Genomic DNA, 20373 nt, shown 5'->3' with positions numbered 1-20373 from the left:
AGGTAGAATGGAATAACAAAATTTAAACTTTTAAGAAAAAAAACTATAATTGTTGTTATTAATTAATTAAGAGAGAAACAACAATAAATAGTTTAATTTATTTTGCAAACCACGTAACTACTGATATTCGGATTTCTAAATAAGTTAGTGGATCTCATGTCAAATATAAGTTTGCATTTGGATGGGTTGTACATTGCATGAATAAAAACCTTGAAAATTTGTACATATAAATTTAGGAAAATGCTAAATGCAGGCCTAAGAGCTGTATTTTACGTGTATAAAAAATTTTACTTTTCATATTAAAAGTCCACCCCCTTAGGGCTGTATTTAACGTTTATAAAAAACTTATACTTTCCATATTAAAAATCCACCCCTGAATTTTATGGTAAATGTATAAATAATTTATGCACCTTAAATACAGCTCATTTAGCAAACCCTATAAATATACTATTAGTAGTATGTTAGGATGGGCCATGGCCATGCCTAGTTCTAACGTGGCTAATACTCGAATGTATGTTCATGTGATATATATGATATGACACTCATTATGTAACAATGTAAACTATTGTAGATATGATACGAGTATAATTTTGTGACACCGTCTTGTTATTTTTCTTGTGTTGAAATGGGATAGGTTTAATTAGTGAACAAGATTTACTAGTAATGGCCACATGCCTTATATGTTCCACAAAAAATAACAATTAGAACTATATAAATAAACATAACTGATAAAGTTTTACAGTTCAAAGAATTTTTAATTATTTTTAGCGAGTTTCAAAGAGTTTTTTTTTTTTTTTTTTTAATTTGACATTTTTGATAGTTTTTATTTATCATATAATTACACAAGTACATATTTATAATTTTTTTTTAATAGTATACACTTTTGAAACTTTAAAGTTAAATATATTGATTAGGGGTGGATTAATTTAAAGACATCTTAAATTAGGAACTATTAGAGGGCATGTAACTTACACATGTGTAAGTCGTAGTGGCGGTGGTTGCCGTCACCAGAGGATCATGGTGGTGGTCGGAGATGATGGTGGTGATGGTGGTTGTATAACTTATACATGTGTAATTCGTGGTGGCGGTGGTCGCCGTCGCCGGAGGATCATGGTGGTGGTGGTGGTGGTCAGAGATTATGAAAAATGAATAATTGAGATTTGTCCCTAATTTAAGATGTCCCTAATTTAAATTTTCCCTATTGATTGGTATCCCATATATATTTGACTGTAACAACAATAAAAATTACATCATTTTTCAAAAAATCTAAACTACATGAATTAACGGACTTATATCCCGAACTACCCGATTTATATGTGGTCCGCCTATGGTCTTCTTCACCAAATGGAAAGATGAAAGAGTAAGCTTGTTGATCTTATTTAGACTAATTAAGAAATCTAGTTAAAATTGTTGTTGGAATAGTTTAGTAGTAGTTAATAAATTGACAAAGCCCTGATCTTGTTGTAATCGATCTTGTAATTTGATGTTTTTAGGTATAACTTGATACTTTTATATAAAACCGAATAGCCCTTAAGAAAAAGCCCAAAAGGCCCAGCTAAATTGGGGTTTAATAACCTACCTACAATTACAAATCATTTCTCATTCTCAGTCCATATCCCTTTTAATAAATCAACAAAAATTATAAAACCCCCAATTCCAAAAGGAAAAAAAAAAACAATCTTAAACAGAATTTGATTCACTCCAGGTATGTTTGTAGAATCTTTCATTTTCCATCAATAGTCATTTGGTACTTTAAATTAACGGTCAAAAATGAAAGAGAAAGTAAGCCAGATTGCGTAACCGTATAAATTCTTCATTAAAAGATTAAAATGTATAATGTGTATAATGTGTGATTTATGTGACTTTTTTATTAAAATGTATAAATTTTTCTGAGCTGCTTATCTTAGACGACAACCGCAACCCAAGTACTCATATTTATGATCTCAAATAGTAAAAGATTAAAATAACTAATTTCTGGTTTTGAATTCCTTGAAATTTCGGAAACAATCTTTAAGCTTTTCTTTAAAAATCTAATAACTTTTACCTTATATCGGATTGTTATTATTTTCAAAAACAAAGACAAAAGCCATGGTTTGTACCTAATTTTTTTTTTATTGAACCGACATACTATTCGACATTTCTACCCATAATCCTAAATTACACAAATGCATGAGATGGAACCAAGACTCTCGGAAAACCCTCTATTAATCCACTTCATAAATGTGAGAACCCAAGTGGATCCTGACTTCCTGCCAAGGTCAAAGACCTTACCGGTGGGCCACTAATCCCATTAGCTAAAACTTTAATATGCTGACAGATAATACTATGGAGCCGGTGAAAAGAATTAGGAGACAACAATGTACCAACATACAAGATGTTCCGAAGGATCTGATCCAACATATTCAATCATTGTTGCCCTTAGAAGAAGCTGCTCGTACATGTGTTTTGTCAAAGTCATGGCTACACGCCTGGTCTACCATCCCTACCCTCAGGTTTCATCCTTCATCCAAACTCAACGAAACAAACTACATAAAACTCATCAACCGCACTCTGCGAAGGTATCGTAGACACAACATACCTTTCGTAACTTTTGGTCTTGACTTTGACGTCCACGACCTAAAAACTGTTTATCGTGCCCATAATTGGGTCCGGAAAGTAGCTTCCATGAGGTGTCTTAAGGAGCTATACCTCTGTATATCTCTAGATGATCGTCGCATTGCTTCATATACGTTTCCAGATGACTTGTTTTCTGGTGAAAACCTGAATACCATAAGTGTAAAATCTGAACCGGATGTTAAGAGCATACTATGCATCAGTAGTGATACTGTCATCAAATGTGTGAACCTACGAGTATTAAAGTTATGCCGTGTAAACATAGGGGCGGAGGTACTTGATAGCGTATTATCTACTTGTAACTTACTTGAAAAAATACACCTTTACGATCTCAAGTTGAGAACATTCAAGGTTAAAAACCTTCGTAATCTTCACTCGTTGAAAATTAAATCAATCACACAAACTGATAGTTTGGAAGTTTATCAAGTCCCAAATCTTCACAAGTTGACTCTCGGGGGCTCATCCTTCGTATTTTCTAATAGTACACTTCCATCTTTTAACACTGATTTGTTAGGGAGCGTGACAACGTTAATCTTAGATGGTGTGTCGATCATGGATGATGCAGTTTTGAATATTATCAAATCAAGCTTCCCTTTTCTCTTGTATTTGAGCCTCAGAATGAAGCGTTGTAACCTTAAAGTTTTGGATATCACGTGTCCTTCCTTAAAGAGATTGATCATTGAACTTCCGAAAAAAAAGCAAATCGAAATACAAATCTATGCTCCAAAGTTACTTTATTTCCTCTACTCGGGCGAGGCAATGCCTAGTCTGTTCATCAATCCAACCACTACCCCTCCTCCACAAATCGAGTTAGAGCTAACATTTCCGCATTTGAAATCCATTGATGATGGTCATTCTATCTTTCTTAAGCTGAAAGAAGCACTCAACATACCAAGCAAGTTTAACAACCGATTATGACATTTTTGATGTGCCATCCAATGTTAGAAGGTTCCTGTTTCCAGATAGGAATGTTCTAACAGTTGTCATTTAAAACATATACATATAAAAGGGTGATTGATGAGACGACAACAATATATTATACGTTTATTTGGGTATGTCGTCCCAACTATGTACAAGTAACTGTTGTGACAGCAGGGACGGCTCCACAATGGGGGCAGTGTGAGCAACTGCCCCCATTCCAATTTTGGTACAATATAATTTTTTAAAGGTATATTTGTAATTTTGTTCTTAAAAAATATAAATAAACAGAAAATACATACAAATGTTAATTTAGAAGTATCTTACTTATGTTGGAAGCATTAGTTTTGACATAAAATCCTCTATTGATAAAGTAAAAATCTTGAGTTATTTTGATTTTTAATAGAGTTTAAAAAGATAAGTTGAAAAAAGTGTTTTGTTTGTTTGAGTTAATGTATCATGCATTGATATAGCTGTATGTGAAAATGATATTTTCTTTTCACATTATTATATAATAGTAATCACAATAGTCAGGTGAAAATTTATGTAGAGGCTAAATTGCATATCATTGATTTCGACGAACTTATTTTATGTTGTTTAATACTCCCTCCATCCCATTAATAGTGTCCACTTTTTAGTTTTCAAAGTCTTTTCTTAACAACTTTGACCATCAATATTTTTATTTGTATTGCGTAATACTTGATGAAAGTTATAAGAATAGATAGAGGTTTAAATGTGTTTTCGTTGGATATAACTTTCGCCAAATATTAAATAATATAATAAAAGATATTTAATGTCAAACTTACAATATATAGACTTTGAATATTCAAAACTGGACACAATTAGTGGGACGGAGGGAGTATAATACAACCCCTCCTTTTGCATATTTGCCAAAATTGCAAAGACCAATGTTTAAGTTCCCATAACTTGCACTCACACGAAATTATTTTAAGAGTCCATATTTTTTAATTCTCATGTAAGAGTCAATTTCTTTTAAAAAAATTTTCCTTCAAAAATGACTCTAATAAATTTAACAAGAGACTTTTAAATTTGCCCCCTTACAAAATAAGTTCTGGCTCCGTCCCTGGTACACAGGTTTCTATGGAAAAGACAGTTGGCTTAGATTCAGCTGGGGTCTAGTTATAAGTTTGATGATGAGAATGAAAACCAGAAAGGAGCTCAAAGATGTCGAAATGAAACATCCGGTTAATGATAAATGGGAAACCCTGACAAGTTCTTGGATAAATTATGATGAGACATTGGATCCTCGTCATTGTCACCACAAGCCATGCTCATTTTCTTTTAAATTTTAACTAACATGGTAATCTCTTTAGAAGCTACCTGCCTGTATTCGGATTAATGATTTGATTTTACTTTCTCAGTTTTTAGCGTACTAATTTGGATGTTATAATGTACTCTTTTGTCTTGAATTTAAGTGATTATGTAAGTTAATTATATTATTCACTTCTTTCAGTTTTCAATGTCCGTGTTTGTGGCGTCTCTGACTGCCGCGTTGTTTTGGCACGTAATCCCTTGTTTGTTGTCGGGTATGTATGGAAAAATAAGAATTTGTTTTCACTTATTGATGATTAGATTAGAGGATGATTCAATATTTGTTGTTATTTCAATATGTACTAAAAAAAGAAGATATGTATTTTCAATATTGCTTTTTATATCTATATATATGTTTGTAACGTATATATGTGTATATGTGATTTGGAGGAAAGGATTATATATATATATATATATATATATATATATATATATATATATATATATATATATATATATAAGGAAAAGGAAATATAAGGCTGTCTGGCACCTAAGCTTAGGTGTGGAACCCCTCACATACTAATATTTTATTATTTATTGTTTAATGAATAAATGCATGAGCCACCATGATTTTTATGGATTAAAAAAACAATATGTGAGTGTACCACACCTAAGCTTAGATAACCAACAGCCTTATATTCCCATCCCCCTATATATATATATATATATATATATATATATAGGGTTTATGGCATACAAATGTAACCACCTATGACTAAATGATTATGTAATGTGGTGACCTATTCATGTGGCTATATAATGTATGCACTTATGTTTTCTTGGTTATACTATGTAAAATATGTACGGACTGTACATAGTATAGCCAAAAAAAATACATAGGTTCTTACATTGATTGACCCAAATAAAAAGAACCTTACATAGTATAGCCAAGAAAACATAGGTGCATACATTACATAGCCACCTGAATAGGTCACTACATTACATAACCATTTGGTCATAGGTGGTTACATTCGTATGCCATTATCCCAATCCCATGTATATATACATAAGATAAGAAACAGAGTGAAATTATAGTCAGCTTTTGAATAGCAACAAATTAAGAAGAACCGGTTATAGTGATGTTGATGAATGTATCGATTGCTTTTTGATTAAGTTTAGAAGGCAGTACAAATGGGCCGCTGCTCTTCTTTATACCTAGTGTACTGGAATGATTGATTGTGTCATGATAGTCAATTCATTATTATCTAGCATAATGTTTGTATGTATTTCATTTTTGTGTTTTACTGCTTTACTTTAGTTTCAAGATTGCTTTCAGTTATATTAACAAAACATCGGAGATTATATGGTTTTCAATTAACCATATACATTAACGTAGACTAATAACCCATTATGGTAGTTATTTGGGTTATTTGACCTGATCACAAAGTTGCCAATTTTGACCAGTACCAGTATCGAACATCTCTTGAGTACCTGATGACGGGCTCGAAATGAGTTGATGTGTAATTTGACCAGTCACGATATATGTGAAGATGGTGAAGGATGAACCCTTTTTGATTAGGATTAGAATAGGTTCATTTCTAATAATACATTAATACACTAACAATTTGTATACAATAATTTTATGAGATTGTATGTTGTTTTGTGAATCCATCCGAAGTGTATGGGACTTCTTTTGTGAAGAATGCTGCTCTTGCCTTATCAAGGTACGTGATCTCTTTTGCTTTAATTTTTCAAGTATAGAATGTTGTCTCCGAATAAGTTGAACGAGGCTAGAATTTCTTGCCATTTGGATCTTTATGTATTTAAGATTTTAAACTGTTATGCTTCCACGTTATTTTATAAGTCAATAAGGAAGCGGAAGCAGATTTTTTCATGTTTGTGCCTTTTCTCATCTCCATTTTTTTTTCTCTCTTTATCCGCTTGCCTAATGTTGTGTTTCATGTTTTTTATAGAAAAGTGACGGGAGTTGGGGAAATAGTAGTACACAGTATGTTATGACATCTTATCTTCAGCCTTTGATGCTATGAACATCAGCAATAACTCAATCTAAATGTAATGCGAAACTCACTGTATCCAACTTCTTTGCAAAGCATTGGATCTAATTGTGTTGCTTTCAAAAGCTACCCAATTTGTTAAGAACCGGCTTTTGACTTTCGTGAGGCCATTATCAACCGTGCTTTCAGTTTCTTTCTACTAGCTGTAGAGGTTTGTCTTTTCTTAGTTGCATTCAAAGCAGCCATTATGCGGTTCGACAATGTATCTATAACGATCTCATGGTTTACTCATCATGCTTTCTTCTACATTTAGTACATTTGTTATCCATCTTATTAGTGGGTTAGTTTTTATATTATTTTTTGTGTTTTGATTTTCAATAGAATTCAAGTTTTTAAACATATTTATAAGTAATTATGATTTTTTAAAAAACATATTCAAAAATGAATGTAAAACTATCAAATAAGTTTGTGTATGCATGTACGAGTTACCGATTTACCATAGCTACATATACATTGTTTTTTTTTAGAATATTTAAGAATGTTAATTTGATTTCAGTTTTTTATTAAAAAAGTTGGAATTTTGCTGTTGATTTGTTGCTGTGAAAATGGTGGGAAATTTGTTACCTCTAGAAAAAATCAATTGCTGTTGATACTTTTCCTCTCCTGAATTATGGATGTAACCCTTGATGCGTGGATTGCAAAGGCGGAATATGATGGAATCTGGTCCTTCAATTGTGCAAGGGAATTGAAGTCTTTTTTTTGTCTTGTCATATGATGCAACTTTCTTTAGTTGCGGAATAATGAACTTCTGTATCTTAGGCTTTTGTTTGTAGTCTCTTATTATTAAGCTAAAAGTTGACTGAATTTTTGTTTACATTAGTTTCTTTTCGGGAGTTCTTATCTTTTAATCATACCTGGTGGCTTTGATGGCTTTAACATAACATCAAAAGTACTGCACATAGCCCGTTCCTAACGCTAACCGCTAAAAGTGATGGAAGTTTTACGTCAGATAATTTTGCCATTGCAGTTATGTTTCATTAGGAAGTTTTAAGTGAGAATTTGTTATGCCTTTCTTGAGTGCTGTTGGTTGGTTAACGTTTGACTCTTTGTTTGACTTATCTCAGTAATGAGAAAGCGAACACATTCTGCTGTTTCGATACATGGAGACGTAGTTTCAAATCCCAAATCTTGGCACAAGATAGAAAACAAGGGTATGATCATTTTGTAATCATCCAATAAAGTTTTATTAATTTGTTTAGTGTTTCACAACTTGAAGTTGCATGTCGAAAAGAACTAATACACAAATTGAACAACATAACTAATGCAGAAAATTGAGGTTTGCAACTGTTTGAAATTGGATCACACCAGGACCACAACTATGAGAATGTGAGGACTGATAGCAGTATATTAGTGTGGAGTTACGCACACCATGAACAAAACTCGCTTTAGTCTAAACTTCACTAAAACACAATCTAACTAATGCAAAAGGATACTAGTAATGATTTGGATCTGCATGAAATCTGCTTTTATTTTTTTCATTTTTTGGGTTACAACTGGTGCAGGACTGGATGCTATGGTGTTATATGTCGATATGCAGTCAAGCCCAATTCCATGATTAAACCATGCCAATACTGATCGGCTTCTATGGTATTACCCTTCCTTCAGTACGACCCATAGAAAGAGTAATGTATACTGCTTTAGTTTTTTACAACTTTAAAACTTAAAATCAAATCTATTTTTTGTATATACTGGATGGGCTTGAAAAGGCATATGGGCTTGATGATGGGTTCAATAAACTGGACTTCGTAAGTATTCAAACACATTTGATTTTTTTCTTTTAATATGTCTAAACCCGCAAATATAACAATGTAACATAGCCTCAACAACGATTATTCTTTGGGGTTTTCGTAAAGGGAATTGATATAGGTATTGTACATTTTGATTGCTGTATCACATGGTATAACTTTTTTAACATGTTGTACAAATCAATATTGCGTGTGTATGTGGTAAGTCTATCAATTTGTTTGGTATAAATATCATTTCCTTTTCGTAAAAGATGAGCTTACTAGCTATTTTAAATATCGTAGGGTGAATGGTGTCCATGCTAATATGTCAAAACTGGCAGGTTCACGTCCAATGTCATCGCCTAGGCTTTGCCAATTGCCATTTGTCAAAACATGCTAATATGGTTGTCAAAAACTGGCATGATGAAATCGTTTTTCTTTCTTCAATTCATTGTTTGTGCAATGGTCACGCTCAAAACCAAAGAACAAAATGTAATTGAAGAGGCGATGGTCACGTGTCACCTTGTGATTGAGTGAGCTAATTAATTCCATACACTTTAATGTTGGACCCTCATAAATGAATTCATATGCACGCTCCCTTCTCATGCCGATTCTCTCCATCGGCATCCCTATGCCGAATTTTGATGATGTTGATACCGCATGCTAAAAGTTTCCAAAAGCAAAGGGCGAGGATGATACATGCCAAATTATGGTATCCAAAGGTGATGCCAATGACACTGTTTACCCTAATTAAGCTATAGATTAGGTGTTAAAAAAAAGTATATGTGGCGAATAAAAGTTATTTTATTGTGTGTTATTAAATATTTACTAACTTTGAGAGCTAAGAAAGTAAGAATAGTGATGTTCTTTCATAAAATGATAAAATAGAGAACAAAATCACATATATAGTCTTGAAATTTAGTTTTTCTCATCCATCGACCAAATTGCAAGCGAAAGCCTACGGTTTTAATTTAATTGACTTTATTCAAAAGACAATGAACAAGAACGTACTGTGTATTTTAATTTGTATGGGTAATTTAAAAGAAACAGTCTTGGTCGGAAGTGTGCTAAATATAAAAATCACTAATTGTTATACGAATTTGAACCAATCTTAATTATAGGAATTTACCAATTGGTGGCACTTGGCAAATAACATTTGAAGTAACCGAGATCGTCTAATTGTTAATTTACTTTAGATATTTGAAATGAATGTTTATAGTTGGTAGCATTAACCACACCGGGATTCCAACATGATTTGTAGCGGGTTGTGTACCACATTTGAAATATATCGTTTTTTATGTACATTTATTAGCATAGTACACATGCACAATGCGATGGCGGTCGTGGCGATAACGTTGTGTGGGGGGGTTAGGGGGGGGGGGGGGGGCGGACTGGTGATGATGGAAACAACGTCGAGTGGTGTATATAATTGATGTAAAGAATTAATGGAGATGAAGTAAGTTTAGTTCAGTGTTTGAGTGATAACTTTTTCAAAGAAAATTTTAATATGGTCATTACGGATATATATTTTATTTTTTTTGAACGGAAAACATATTCATATGCTACTTATGATACCAAATAAAATTGAACTATCCTATTGCTCAGAATTAAACTTTGGTAAGCATCTACCAAGTGGGCTAACCTCACATTTAACGTATGGTCTTCATGGTATAGACTCAAATAATCGTAGAGCACTATATGAAAGTTGCCTTAACTGTTACAAATTAAATATAATTAAAATATAACATTTATATAACATCGTAAAAGCATCAACCCTTCGACGGGGCATACATCATTTAATGGTTTATCACATTATTATTATCCAGCTAAGCGTTGCTTAATTTCGTGTCATGACGGCTTTTCTTTTTATGGCAAATCATAACGTATGAAGGCATAAGCTTGATGCCAAGTGAGAGCAGGTACATATATGAATTAGGCTCCCACATATTTTGGCACCAAATACTTTGTATTGTTTTTAAAGGTGTTTTCTAGTTATTCACATTATCTTAATCCCTCCTTTGTGGTCAACAAGTAATTACTAGCAATCCTAGATCGAGTCAGTACAACGGTTATTGTCAATATCAATTTATCCTTTGTTCTAAACGACACATGTTTTGTTTAGCACCAATCAATTAAAAATGCATTTATATGTTTTCTATATGTTGTATGTATTCCTCTTTCAAATTTCATGTATGTACAACGTTTGCATTTAGTTAAAAAGCGCAACAAAGCAAAGTCATCGATATAAAAAAAAAAAAAGTCTAAAGTATGATAACTTAAAAAGATAAATGCATATATATAATAGTAAATTTAAAAAAGATTGATAACAAGTAAAATTAGTTCAATGCATTTTCATATGATTATCCCTTTTATTACTAGAAAAAGAGACATATTAGAAGATTGGCTTTTGTTCTTGGGCAATGTTTGCTGTCAATAATTGATTGTGATAACACTTGACACGGCTTTCTTATTTTGGATCGTTACATATGTGGATTATACAAGATAGAGTGTAATAATAGTTTCGTGGATTATAAATTTTACACGTTATCTATACCTACTTATAAAAATTATAGCCCCTTTTAATTTTAGAAATGTTGAAAGTTACATTAGGCGATATGACAAAAATACGCCTCTTTTTATTTCAATCACCATTTTTTATCCACTAATTTAATTATCACCATCAATATACCTAAAACGTCTTTAATGGAATAAATTACATCACCAATCCTTAAATTCTACACTAAACATAATTATATCAATTAAATTTACATGAACAACTTATACTACTCGTCGTTACCATCACTAGTCGTCACCACCCATCACCACCACATTGTCGTTGTCACCGCCACATTGCGCGGACACCATGATAGTAATTATAAGAAAAATGTAAGAGCTTATTACATGCATAAAAAGTAATATTTTATATATTAATAACCGTTAATAATTACATAACGGGTATGTTTGGGAGAAAGCTTTTTAGAGCTTTTAAGAGCTTCAAGCTCAGAGCTTTTAACGAAAAGCTCCTATTTGATTAAAAGTTTCGTTTGGTGAAAAGGGCTTGAAGCTGTTAGGATTTGGTGAAAAGCCCCAAAACTGTTTAGTTGCTTTTGCTAGCGTCATGAAAAGCCCCTAGCTTTCGGTTTTCTAATTTGACACAATTTGACAATCTACAACAATATCCACATTATGCAGTTAATAAAATTTGTATCTTTGTTGTAGATGACAAAATTATGTTGTAAAAATATCACTCCCCTTAATCTATTATGTGAGTATGTATAGGTAACAGGCTACATGACAGTCTGCATATCTACGTATGTCCTTATCACTAATAAAATATGTCAACACACTCCACTGTATATATGAAAGACATGTTTGTTTACTGTACGTTTTCTATGTGTATAGTAGGTTAAGCGCCTGGTTTTTTTTTAACCATTAAATGATTGAATTGATTAAGTAACTGAATAAATAAAGAATGTCTGTATGGATTAAGTCAATACAGTTGTTTTTTGTTTATTAAGTCAAGAAAACAAACACTTTTGATAACTTAATAAATTAAGTATTTTTGATTAAGTCATGACTTAATTTATTAAGTCAGAAACAAACATCACCTAAGATGGGTTACTCTTATAACTTGAAAATAAATTCGTTTTCTAATGTATTTAATTGATAAATAACTATGTTAAATTTTTTTTAATAAATAACATGTCTACCAATAAACTAAAACAAAATTAAGACTTTTTTTATCGACACGTGACATTTTATTTAAGTGAAACGTGTCCTTTAAAATATAAATTTATCCTACTTTTTAGAATAATTAAAATATTTAATTAATAATATATAGATAAGTTTATTTAAATGATATGTATCCTTTTATATCTATTTATACAAATATACATAAGTTTAATATTAAATAATTTATATGTATGTCCATTTTTGTCATTTTACACATTTTACCAAAAGCTTCAGCTACTTAGTAAAAAACACCTAAATATATTTAAAAAGCTTCAGCTAACAGCCTTCAGCTACAGCTAATAACAACCAGCTTACAACTACCAATTAACAGCTACCCGCTAGTTTTATCAAACATACCCAACGTGTATATCCCTTATTTTAGAGTAGGTCATGACTAAGCTTCCAATGTAAGTTGAAGAGACTAGCTTATTGTATTGATGATATAATTACAAATCCACAATGACAAAAAGTATATAACAAACCCAAATGAGCATTATTTACTAGTAAATATAAGGGGTAATAATTACATAGGTCACCTAAAGATTTAATTGTTTACCTTTAGGCTATTCATTTATTTATTAAAAGAGAATTTTAGGCCACCATCTTTTTTCATTCAAGACAATCTAACCAAGAACTACATATTATGCAAATTATACTTTAAAAATATGGAAGAAAAATAACCAGAGATTTGGATTATCAATACGTGTTTAAGTATCAACTTGTGGACATTTTTAATCAGGAAAAACACAAACTTATAAGATTTGTTTAAAATTTTTCATAAAATGCTATTATTATTTTATAATAATGATTTTGTTACACCGATTTGATGCTATATAATTGTTTACCCTATTTTCCAGAGCTAATGAATTATTAAATGAGAAATGATTAATTCTCCTAATAAAATAGCCTAAAGATCTTGCTAACTATTGGATTATGACATGTGGAAAAATCAGGGGGCAAGATTAGGAAAGAGAATTAGTGGACAACACATGTCACCTTCTTAGAGTGTTAGGAGGATCTTTAAGCTATTTTGTTAGGAGGATTAGTCATTTTCCTTATTAAAAATCTAAGGATTAATTTTGCTGAACAATTGATGGTGATAAAATGCGAAATTATTTTAAAGACTTTGTAGGTAGCTATTTATTATCAAAATTTAGTAATATGATATAATCAATACAGATTACAAAGAAAGAAACATGTTTGAGTAGAATGATTAACTATTTTTATTGTATGTAAAGAGGTAAAATTAAATTTTACTATAAATTATCATGTACTATATATAGATTTGATGTTTTAAATGAAATTTCTTATTGTGATTTTTATGTATTTTGATGTATTTTTGGCATTAAATCATGTAAATGAAAAGAAATAGAAATTTAAGTGGACTAAAAAACTCTTTTCATATAATAATGGTTTAAAAGAAAAAAATTAAAAATTGTGTGGCTTTCATGAGCATTATCTCTTTAATGAACTATGAAGACAAGTAAAATTGAGTTAATAAAAAAATATCCGAGTTTTTTTTTCTTCCGTATTTTAAAGTACTTTTGTCATAATATGTAGTTTTTTTCTAGATTGTCTTAAATGAAAAAGGATATAAAATTGGGTGACCTAAAATTCACTTTTAAGGATGGGGATCCTCTAAAGTTGCTTTCAACTTTATTAATAAAGTTTAAAAGCATCTTGACCTTTGGATTGAAATCAAAGGTCAAGATTCAAAAATTATCTTTGAATCTTGACACTTGATTTAATTTAAGGGTTACGATTAACAATTTTACCAATAAAGTTATAACTTTAGAGGACCCAATCCCAAATGAATGGGGATGATTGCTTAAAAGAAAACAATTGAATCTTTAGGTGGCTTATATGATTATTATCCCTAAATATAATGATAGAATGTAAATATATATAGCTTATATACCCCGTCCATGGTTAGTAATTTTCTGAAGATCATCGTTAGCTTAAATTTCGATTTGTCTATTTAAATTCGTAGTAGGGTTTAATTAAGGAAAACTAAATGGATTATTTTATCTAATAAAGCTAAAAATAATATTATGAATTGTTAGATTTACACAAATTAGTTAATGACAGAATGTCACAGAAATAAAACTTTCATTTATTTTGTTTTTCAAATTTCTTTTCTTAGCCTCCAAAAAATTACTTTCATATACAATTTTACAATTTCGGTTCAGTGTATAATGTGTATAATGTGTCCCTTATTGACATTCACAGTTTCACACACTTAATAGTTGAGACTAGAGGTGCAAGAAGTGGTTAATCAATTTTGGTTAGTTTTAGAAACAGTAATAACCGGTTACGGTTAATTTGTACCGGTTAATAACCGGTATCTAGGTTTTAAAACTGGAACATATCTTACCGATTTTGATTAATAATAACCGGTTAACCGATATCGGTTAACCTATTCGGTTTTTCTTAAGCACCCAATATAATATTGAGAAAGTGGTGAACAATAGGGAAAAACAATCATTTCTAACTATTCTGAGAGACGAACACATTCCAAAAAAAACTCATATTTCAAATAAACATCATTTCCTAAACACAAAACAAAACTCATCATCCCAAATCTTAAAAACAACAAAAAATTGATGTTGGATCTGATGAAAGAAGCATCAATTTATATATAATATAGATATATTGATAGCTTACGAAATCATCTGATCTTTCCGGATATATATATATATATAATATATACTAGCACGGTACCCGCGCAATGCGGCGGTCGTTGTTACGGTGGTCTGGTGATGTTTGGGACATGTGGTGATAACGACTATTGATGTTGGTGGCGGTGTTGGGTGTTCAAGATTGATGTAAATGTATAATTGATGTATAAGTAATTGATTTAAAAGAGTAGTTGAAATATTTTAGAAGATAAAGGACTAATGGTGTAAATTATTTTATTATGGGTATAATAGTCATTTGCATCTCTTCTTTTTCTAACTTTTCAACAAGGGGTGCATAATTTTTATATAGTAGTAAAGATATATACGAGATGGGTACCCACGCAATGCGGCGGCGACAACAGATGGTGCTAGTGACGGTGGTGGTATCTTTTGTAAATAACTTTATTAAAAATATTATAAAAATATTAGGTGAAAATATTTGAATTAATTAATAAAGGAGATAGTTTGGATAAATATGGGTGTAAAAAATTTTAGAGATTTATTGGGTAAATTTAGTGTGTGAGTTAGAAATGTGTTGAAAATTAAGGGTATTTTAAGGTATTTTAAAGGTAGAGAGTGAAAAAGAGAGGAGGGTAGTTCGTTTATTAATATAGTATATATATATAATATGTGATTAACCGGTTAACCGGTTATTATTTGGAATAATTAACCGGTTATAGGTTAACCGGTTACTAATCGGTTTGGTTTTGAAAAGAGTAATCGGTTAGTAACCGACGGTATTTGGTAACCTATAATCGGTTTTTACTATTTCGGCTACTAACCGGTTCGGTTAACGGTTACAAATCGATTCAGTTCGGTTAATCGGTTTTTTCTTGCGTCTCTAGTTGAGAGTTGAGATTTGAGAGAGCAATATATTTATATGGACTTATGGAGTATGGATCATGTCTCAAATATAGTGGGCCACCACATTTTGGTCCATTGGTCTTAAATTTGGTCCAGGGCTGCACCACTTCTGGGTGCTAACAAAAATGTTCTGTTGTGAGAATATACATTTATATTTTGAACACTCAAGATGCAACTGATATATAGTTTTTAAGCACATTAATTTGTGTTTTAATAAACTTTTACCATTGTGCAACAAATTACCATATTAGTTTCATTTTGGATTTTGTTTATGTGTTCTTAATCTTTTATGATGATGATGATTATAGTTTTTAACAGTAACATATGTATGGATTATAATTAGTATTAACAACAAAACGATCTTGTCATGCATTTTGATTGGATAATAATTGGTGCCATACTCTTTACAAGAGCCATATAAGGCTGTATATGTTTTTTGAAGAAAAGTTCTTCAAATATCTTTTGATTGTATAAAACATCTCTGAAGTGTTTTCATAAAACAAACAATATTATTTATTTAGGGATTACAAATTTTCAAACCACATCATCTGTTACATATACGGTTTTAGACTACAGACATTTTGTGTATGAAAAAACATACGGCACCCAAAAATCTACATTCTATGGAAATAGTAACACTAAGTCACTAACCATGAGCCTTATACAACTTATAAAACTGTAATAATCACACCATATATGCATATATACCTTTATATGTAAGAAAGATATAACTCTACGCTACTATACAGTAAACAAACTCACGAAATTTAAAAAAAAAAAAAATACGAACAAATTAATCCCAACAATTTGGACACTTTACAAGCCCATTTTCATTGCAATCAGGACATCTTTGAAACCCATAATCATTTTCTTCTAGTTCTTCTGTCTCACCTTCATCGGAATTAACTTCGTAATAAATCTTACAGCTGCCAGAACATGTCTCACACGGTAAAAATCTTATATTGCCACAAGCTTCACAAGGGCCGCCATGATCCGCCAGTTCACAACCTTCCAACACCTTATCAAGCTGATATCCATCATGAAACCGCCTAATTTCATCGACACCACCTATGTATTTCCTCCCAATAAACACCTTTGGCAACCCCACGCCACTACCACCATATGTATCACCCAACAAATTTTTGAGTTCCTCTCTGAAACCCGAATGCATTGATACATCACGTTCATCTACATGAACACCCGAGTTCTTTAAAATCGCTTGAACATGACAACAATCCTCATAAGTCTTTCTAACTCCCCTTAAGCTTGTGAAGTATAAAATCAACCTCTCTTTGCTATGTAATATAATTTCATTCTTTTCAATTTGTGACAACTTCTTAGCATCTCCACCGTTATTCTTACCAAATTCCAATGACATAGATGTACCATTCGAGTTTGAATTTGAATTGTAAAGATTTACTTTTTCTTGTGAGGGAGTTTTGGGTTGATCAAATGGGGTTGTATTGGATGAGAAACAATGGACGTGACCATTAATGAAACGTGGTTGTAAAGGGCTTGAATCATCTAAACCCTCCATTAACTCCCATGTATTGATCGTCTCCGGCTCACCAGGAGGCGTTCCAATGGGAGTTTTTGGTACATTTTTCGTGTTACTTTCGTTGATCATCTTAGACCATGTATCGATCTTGATAACCTCAATTGGCAAATCTTTATTGTTCATCTCTAGGACTTTTGGTGGAACAAGTCCTTGGTGATCAAGAACTTGTTCCACTATCGGATCCTGACACACTTGATTAGGTTTGGAGGACTGATCAGGTGTGTCAGGATTCAGAAAAAGGTAGCCAAGTGTGGTGGAGGTGAGTGCCACGAGATGGTGGCCATGGTTGTCCGAATCATAACGAGGAGAATGGCCACCATACGAGGAATAGCTTCTTCGAATAGGAGAGCATTGAGATTGGCAGTTTCGGCATACCGATTCCTTTGATGGTGTGCAACCCATATTACGTACACACACCAAAACCTCACCCCACCAAAATCTGAAATACCCAATATATGCCCACTAACAACTTTATATCAAACTAAAGATAATTAAACAAACATAATATGGTCATATTGATAGTATGAGGATTTGTGTTACGTGGATATGTGTGTGCAATAATGATAATAGCTACGAAGTGAAAGATCAAAAAAGATAAACTTAACATTGCCCCATAAAGAATGAGCTGGACAAATATCAAAAAGTAGGAAGAATATATTTACAAGAAAATAGATCGAGTGATATGATATAAAATGGAATAGATCATGCATTGAAGAGATAAAATTCATATATCGAAGTTTCCACTAGTCCATAACGCAAATTAAGAAACTATATATTTCTTGCAATATGACAGACAATATTATGTTATAGTGTGTATGCGTTCATTGAGAAATGATATAGAGAGAGGAGTAGCTAGTGATATTGAAGAATGCGCGAGAATTGTAGGTGCATATATATATATATATATATATATATTTTCTAGTATTATATATTTATAGTCCCTACTCAAGGTCCAAATAGTAAGAATGAGGATATAACAATAATAATTATATATGGTTAATGACCACACATGTTAATACAAGTCCCACGAGTGAGCATGGCGTAAATGAAGCTAGTGTATGATCAATGTATGAGCTTAAGACCAATTTCAACGCGACATTTCCCCCGGCGTGTAGGAGCCCAACGATTTAGAGTTGCGGGAGCCGGAGTGTACGTTGGACAAAAATGTTGAGGTGCGCAACGTTTTTGTGAGAGAAATTTGTACGGATGGGACAAAAACTACCTCAATTGGTGTAATTAGGAACAAGACTCGATATATTTGTAAAACTAGGAAGTCCGGTGTTGTAGACACCGAACTTGTCTACGTACAATGAAGTTCGGTGTCTACAACACCGAACTTGTCCTACGTGTAACTAAGAAGAGATATGGACAAACTGTTGCAGCAATGGAAAAGCACCTCCACGTGGGCATAGACACCGAACTTCAATGTACGTGGACAAGTTCGGTGTCTACAACACCGGACTTCCTAGTTTTACAAAAATATGAAGTCTAGTTCCTAGTTACACCAATTGAGGTATTTTTTTTCCCATCCGTACAAATTTTTCTTTTTGTGAAATGTGTTGGGGTCCTGCTAATTTTTGATTTATTAATTTTTTTAATGATATTAGCTTAAAAAGTCAAATAATAGCTTATGAATTAAAGTGGTTCATTGTGCTCGGTAAATGCCTTAAAAATAGCTTATGAATTCTTTATTTTTTTTAAACCTATTGTTAATTATACGAGTAGTATGTACGTATGTGGACATATATAAAACTTTAAAAAAACTTGGAGGATAAACCTTGTCCTTATAGTTCATAACGACTTTCTACTAAGATATAGTAGTATTATTTGGCGGTGACATCTATCTTTGATAAGAGTGTCAATGTGAATGTCAAGAACGTGACAATTATTAGTAGTGTTAAAGTGCATGTGTTGTTGATGTTATATTGTTGCATCAATTCGTACACAGGTTTAATTGTTTGAGAGAGAAGTAAGTAATCGACTTTTACTTTTTTAAATGAAGTGGTCCAATAAATTAACAAAAAAACAAAAGCATTTCAGTTTCAAACAGTTGAGAGGCATTTACAAAACATTCGAAAATGTTTTACCGGATGAACATGTATCGATATGTTTTATCTTGACGTGTGGCTAATCAAAAATGTAATATTGCAAATATCCACAAAATCGTCTACGTAGGCATTTCCAAATTAGAAAGGACTTTATCCGTAATAACCTTTAATGATATCAATAATATGCATTAAAAATGATATCTTACATATAAAAACTATCCTCAATATATTAACGCAACTAGATTATTTTCCCGCGTAATACGTAAGATAAGTATATGAAATTTAATAAAAATATAATTACTAATTTAATAGTTAAACATAATACATGCTTTAATAAAATAATATATTTCATAACTTTTAAATTTAACTATTATTTTTAAAAGTTACTTATAAAGTTAGATAAACTTCTTTAGGCATAACAAATATTTATTGAATATTGGATAACAAAAGGTATTTAATTTTGTTATTTTGTGCAGGTATTATGTTAGTATTATCTCATTGATATTTGTGTATATATAAATTTAGTAAATTTAATGTGTTTGTTAGTTATGATCCACTTATAATTTATAGGTAATAAAAAGATTAAAATCAACGAAGAATTTAAAGTTAGTAAGTGAAATTCGAACATTGGTGGATTTCCACAAGGTCTAAAACCTTACGAATAAGTCACCTTATTCATGTAATACATTATGTTTTTACAAATTACTTTTTAAAATCTTTTGAGTTTTTAACAGTACAATTTTGATGGTCCATATATCTTATATTCATGTTCTTAAAATTATAAAACTTTAAAACATGAGTCATATCTATCAATAAACTTAAACAGGATTGACATATTTTTGAAACGGCACGTGTCGTAATCCTTAATCGATACGTATCCTTTTAATTTAT

At 31.5% G+C, this 20373-nt stretch overlaps 2 protein-coding genes across 2 annotated transcripts; one reads left to right on the top strand and one right to left on the bottom strand.

The window, feature by feature from the left end:
- The first annotated feature begins 2325 nt into the window (after positions 1–2325).
- Positions 2326–3531, top strand: LOC122580555 (F-box/LRR-repeat protein At3g26922-like). Its single transcript, XM_043752826.1, has one exon. The coding sequence runs from the start codon at positions 2326–2328 to the stop codon at positions 3529–3531; it is 1206 nt and encodes a 401-aa protein (XP_043608761.1).
- A 12839-nt stretch (positions 3532–16370) lies between these two features.
- LOC122580111 (uncharacterized protein At5g39865-like) lies at positions 16371–18098 on the bottom strand. The gene has a single exon (XM_043752384.1). It carries the CDS (start codon positions 17834–17836, stop codon positions 16670–16672), a length of 1167 nt encoding a protein of 388 aa, XP_043608319.1. The 5' UTR covers positions 17837–18098; the 3' UTR covers positions 16371–16669.
- Positions 18099–20373: the final 2275 nt, after the last annotated feature.

The sequence above is a fragment of the Erigeron canadensis genome, chromosome 8 (genome assembly GCF_010389155.1).
Source record: "Erigeron canadensis isolate Cc75 chromosome 8, C_canadensis_v1, whole genome shotgun sequence".
Lineage (NCBI taxonomy): Eukaryota > Viridiplantae > Streptophyta > Magnoliopsida > Asterales > Asteraceae > Erigeron > Erigeron canadensis.
This window is presented reverse-complemented; position numbering and strand designations above follow the sequence as displayed.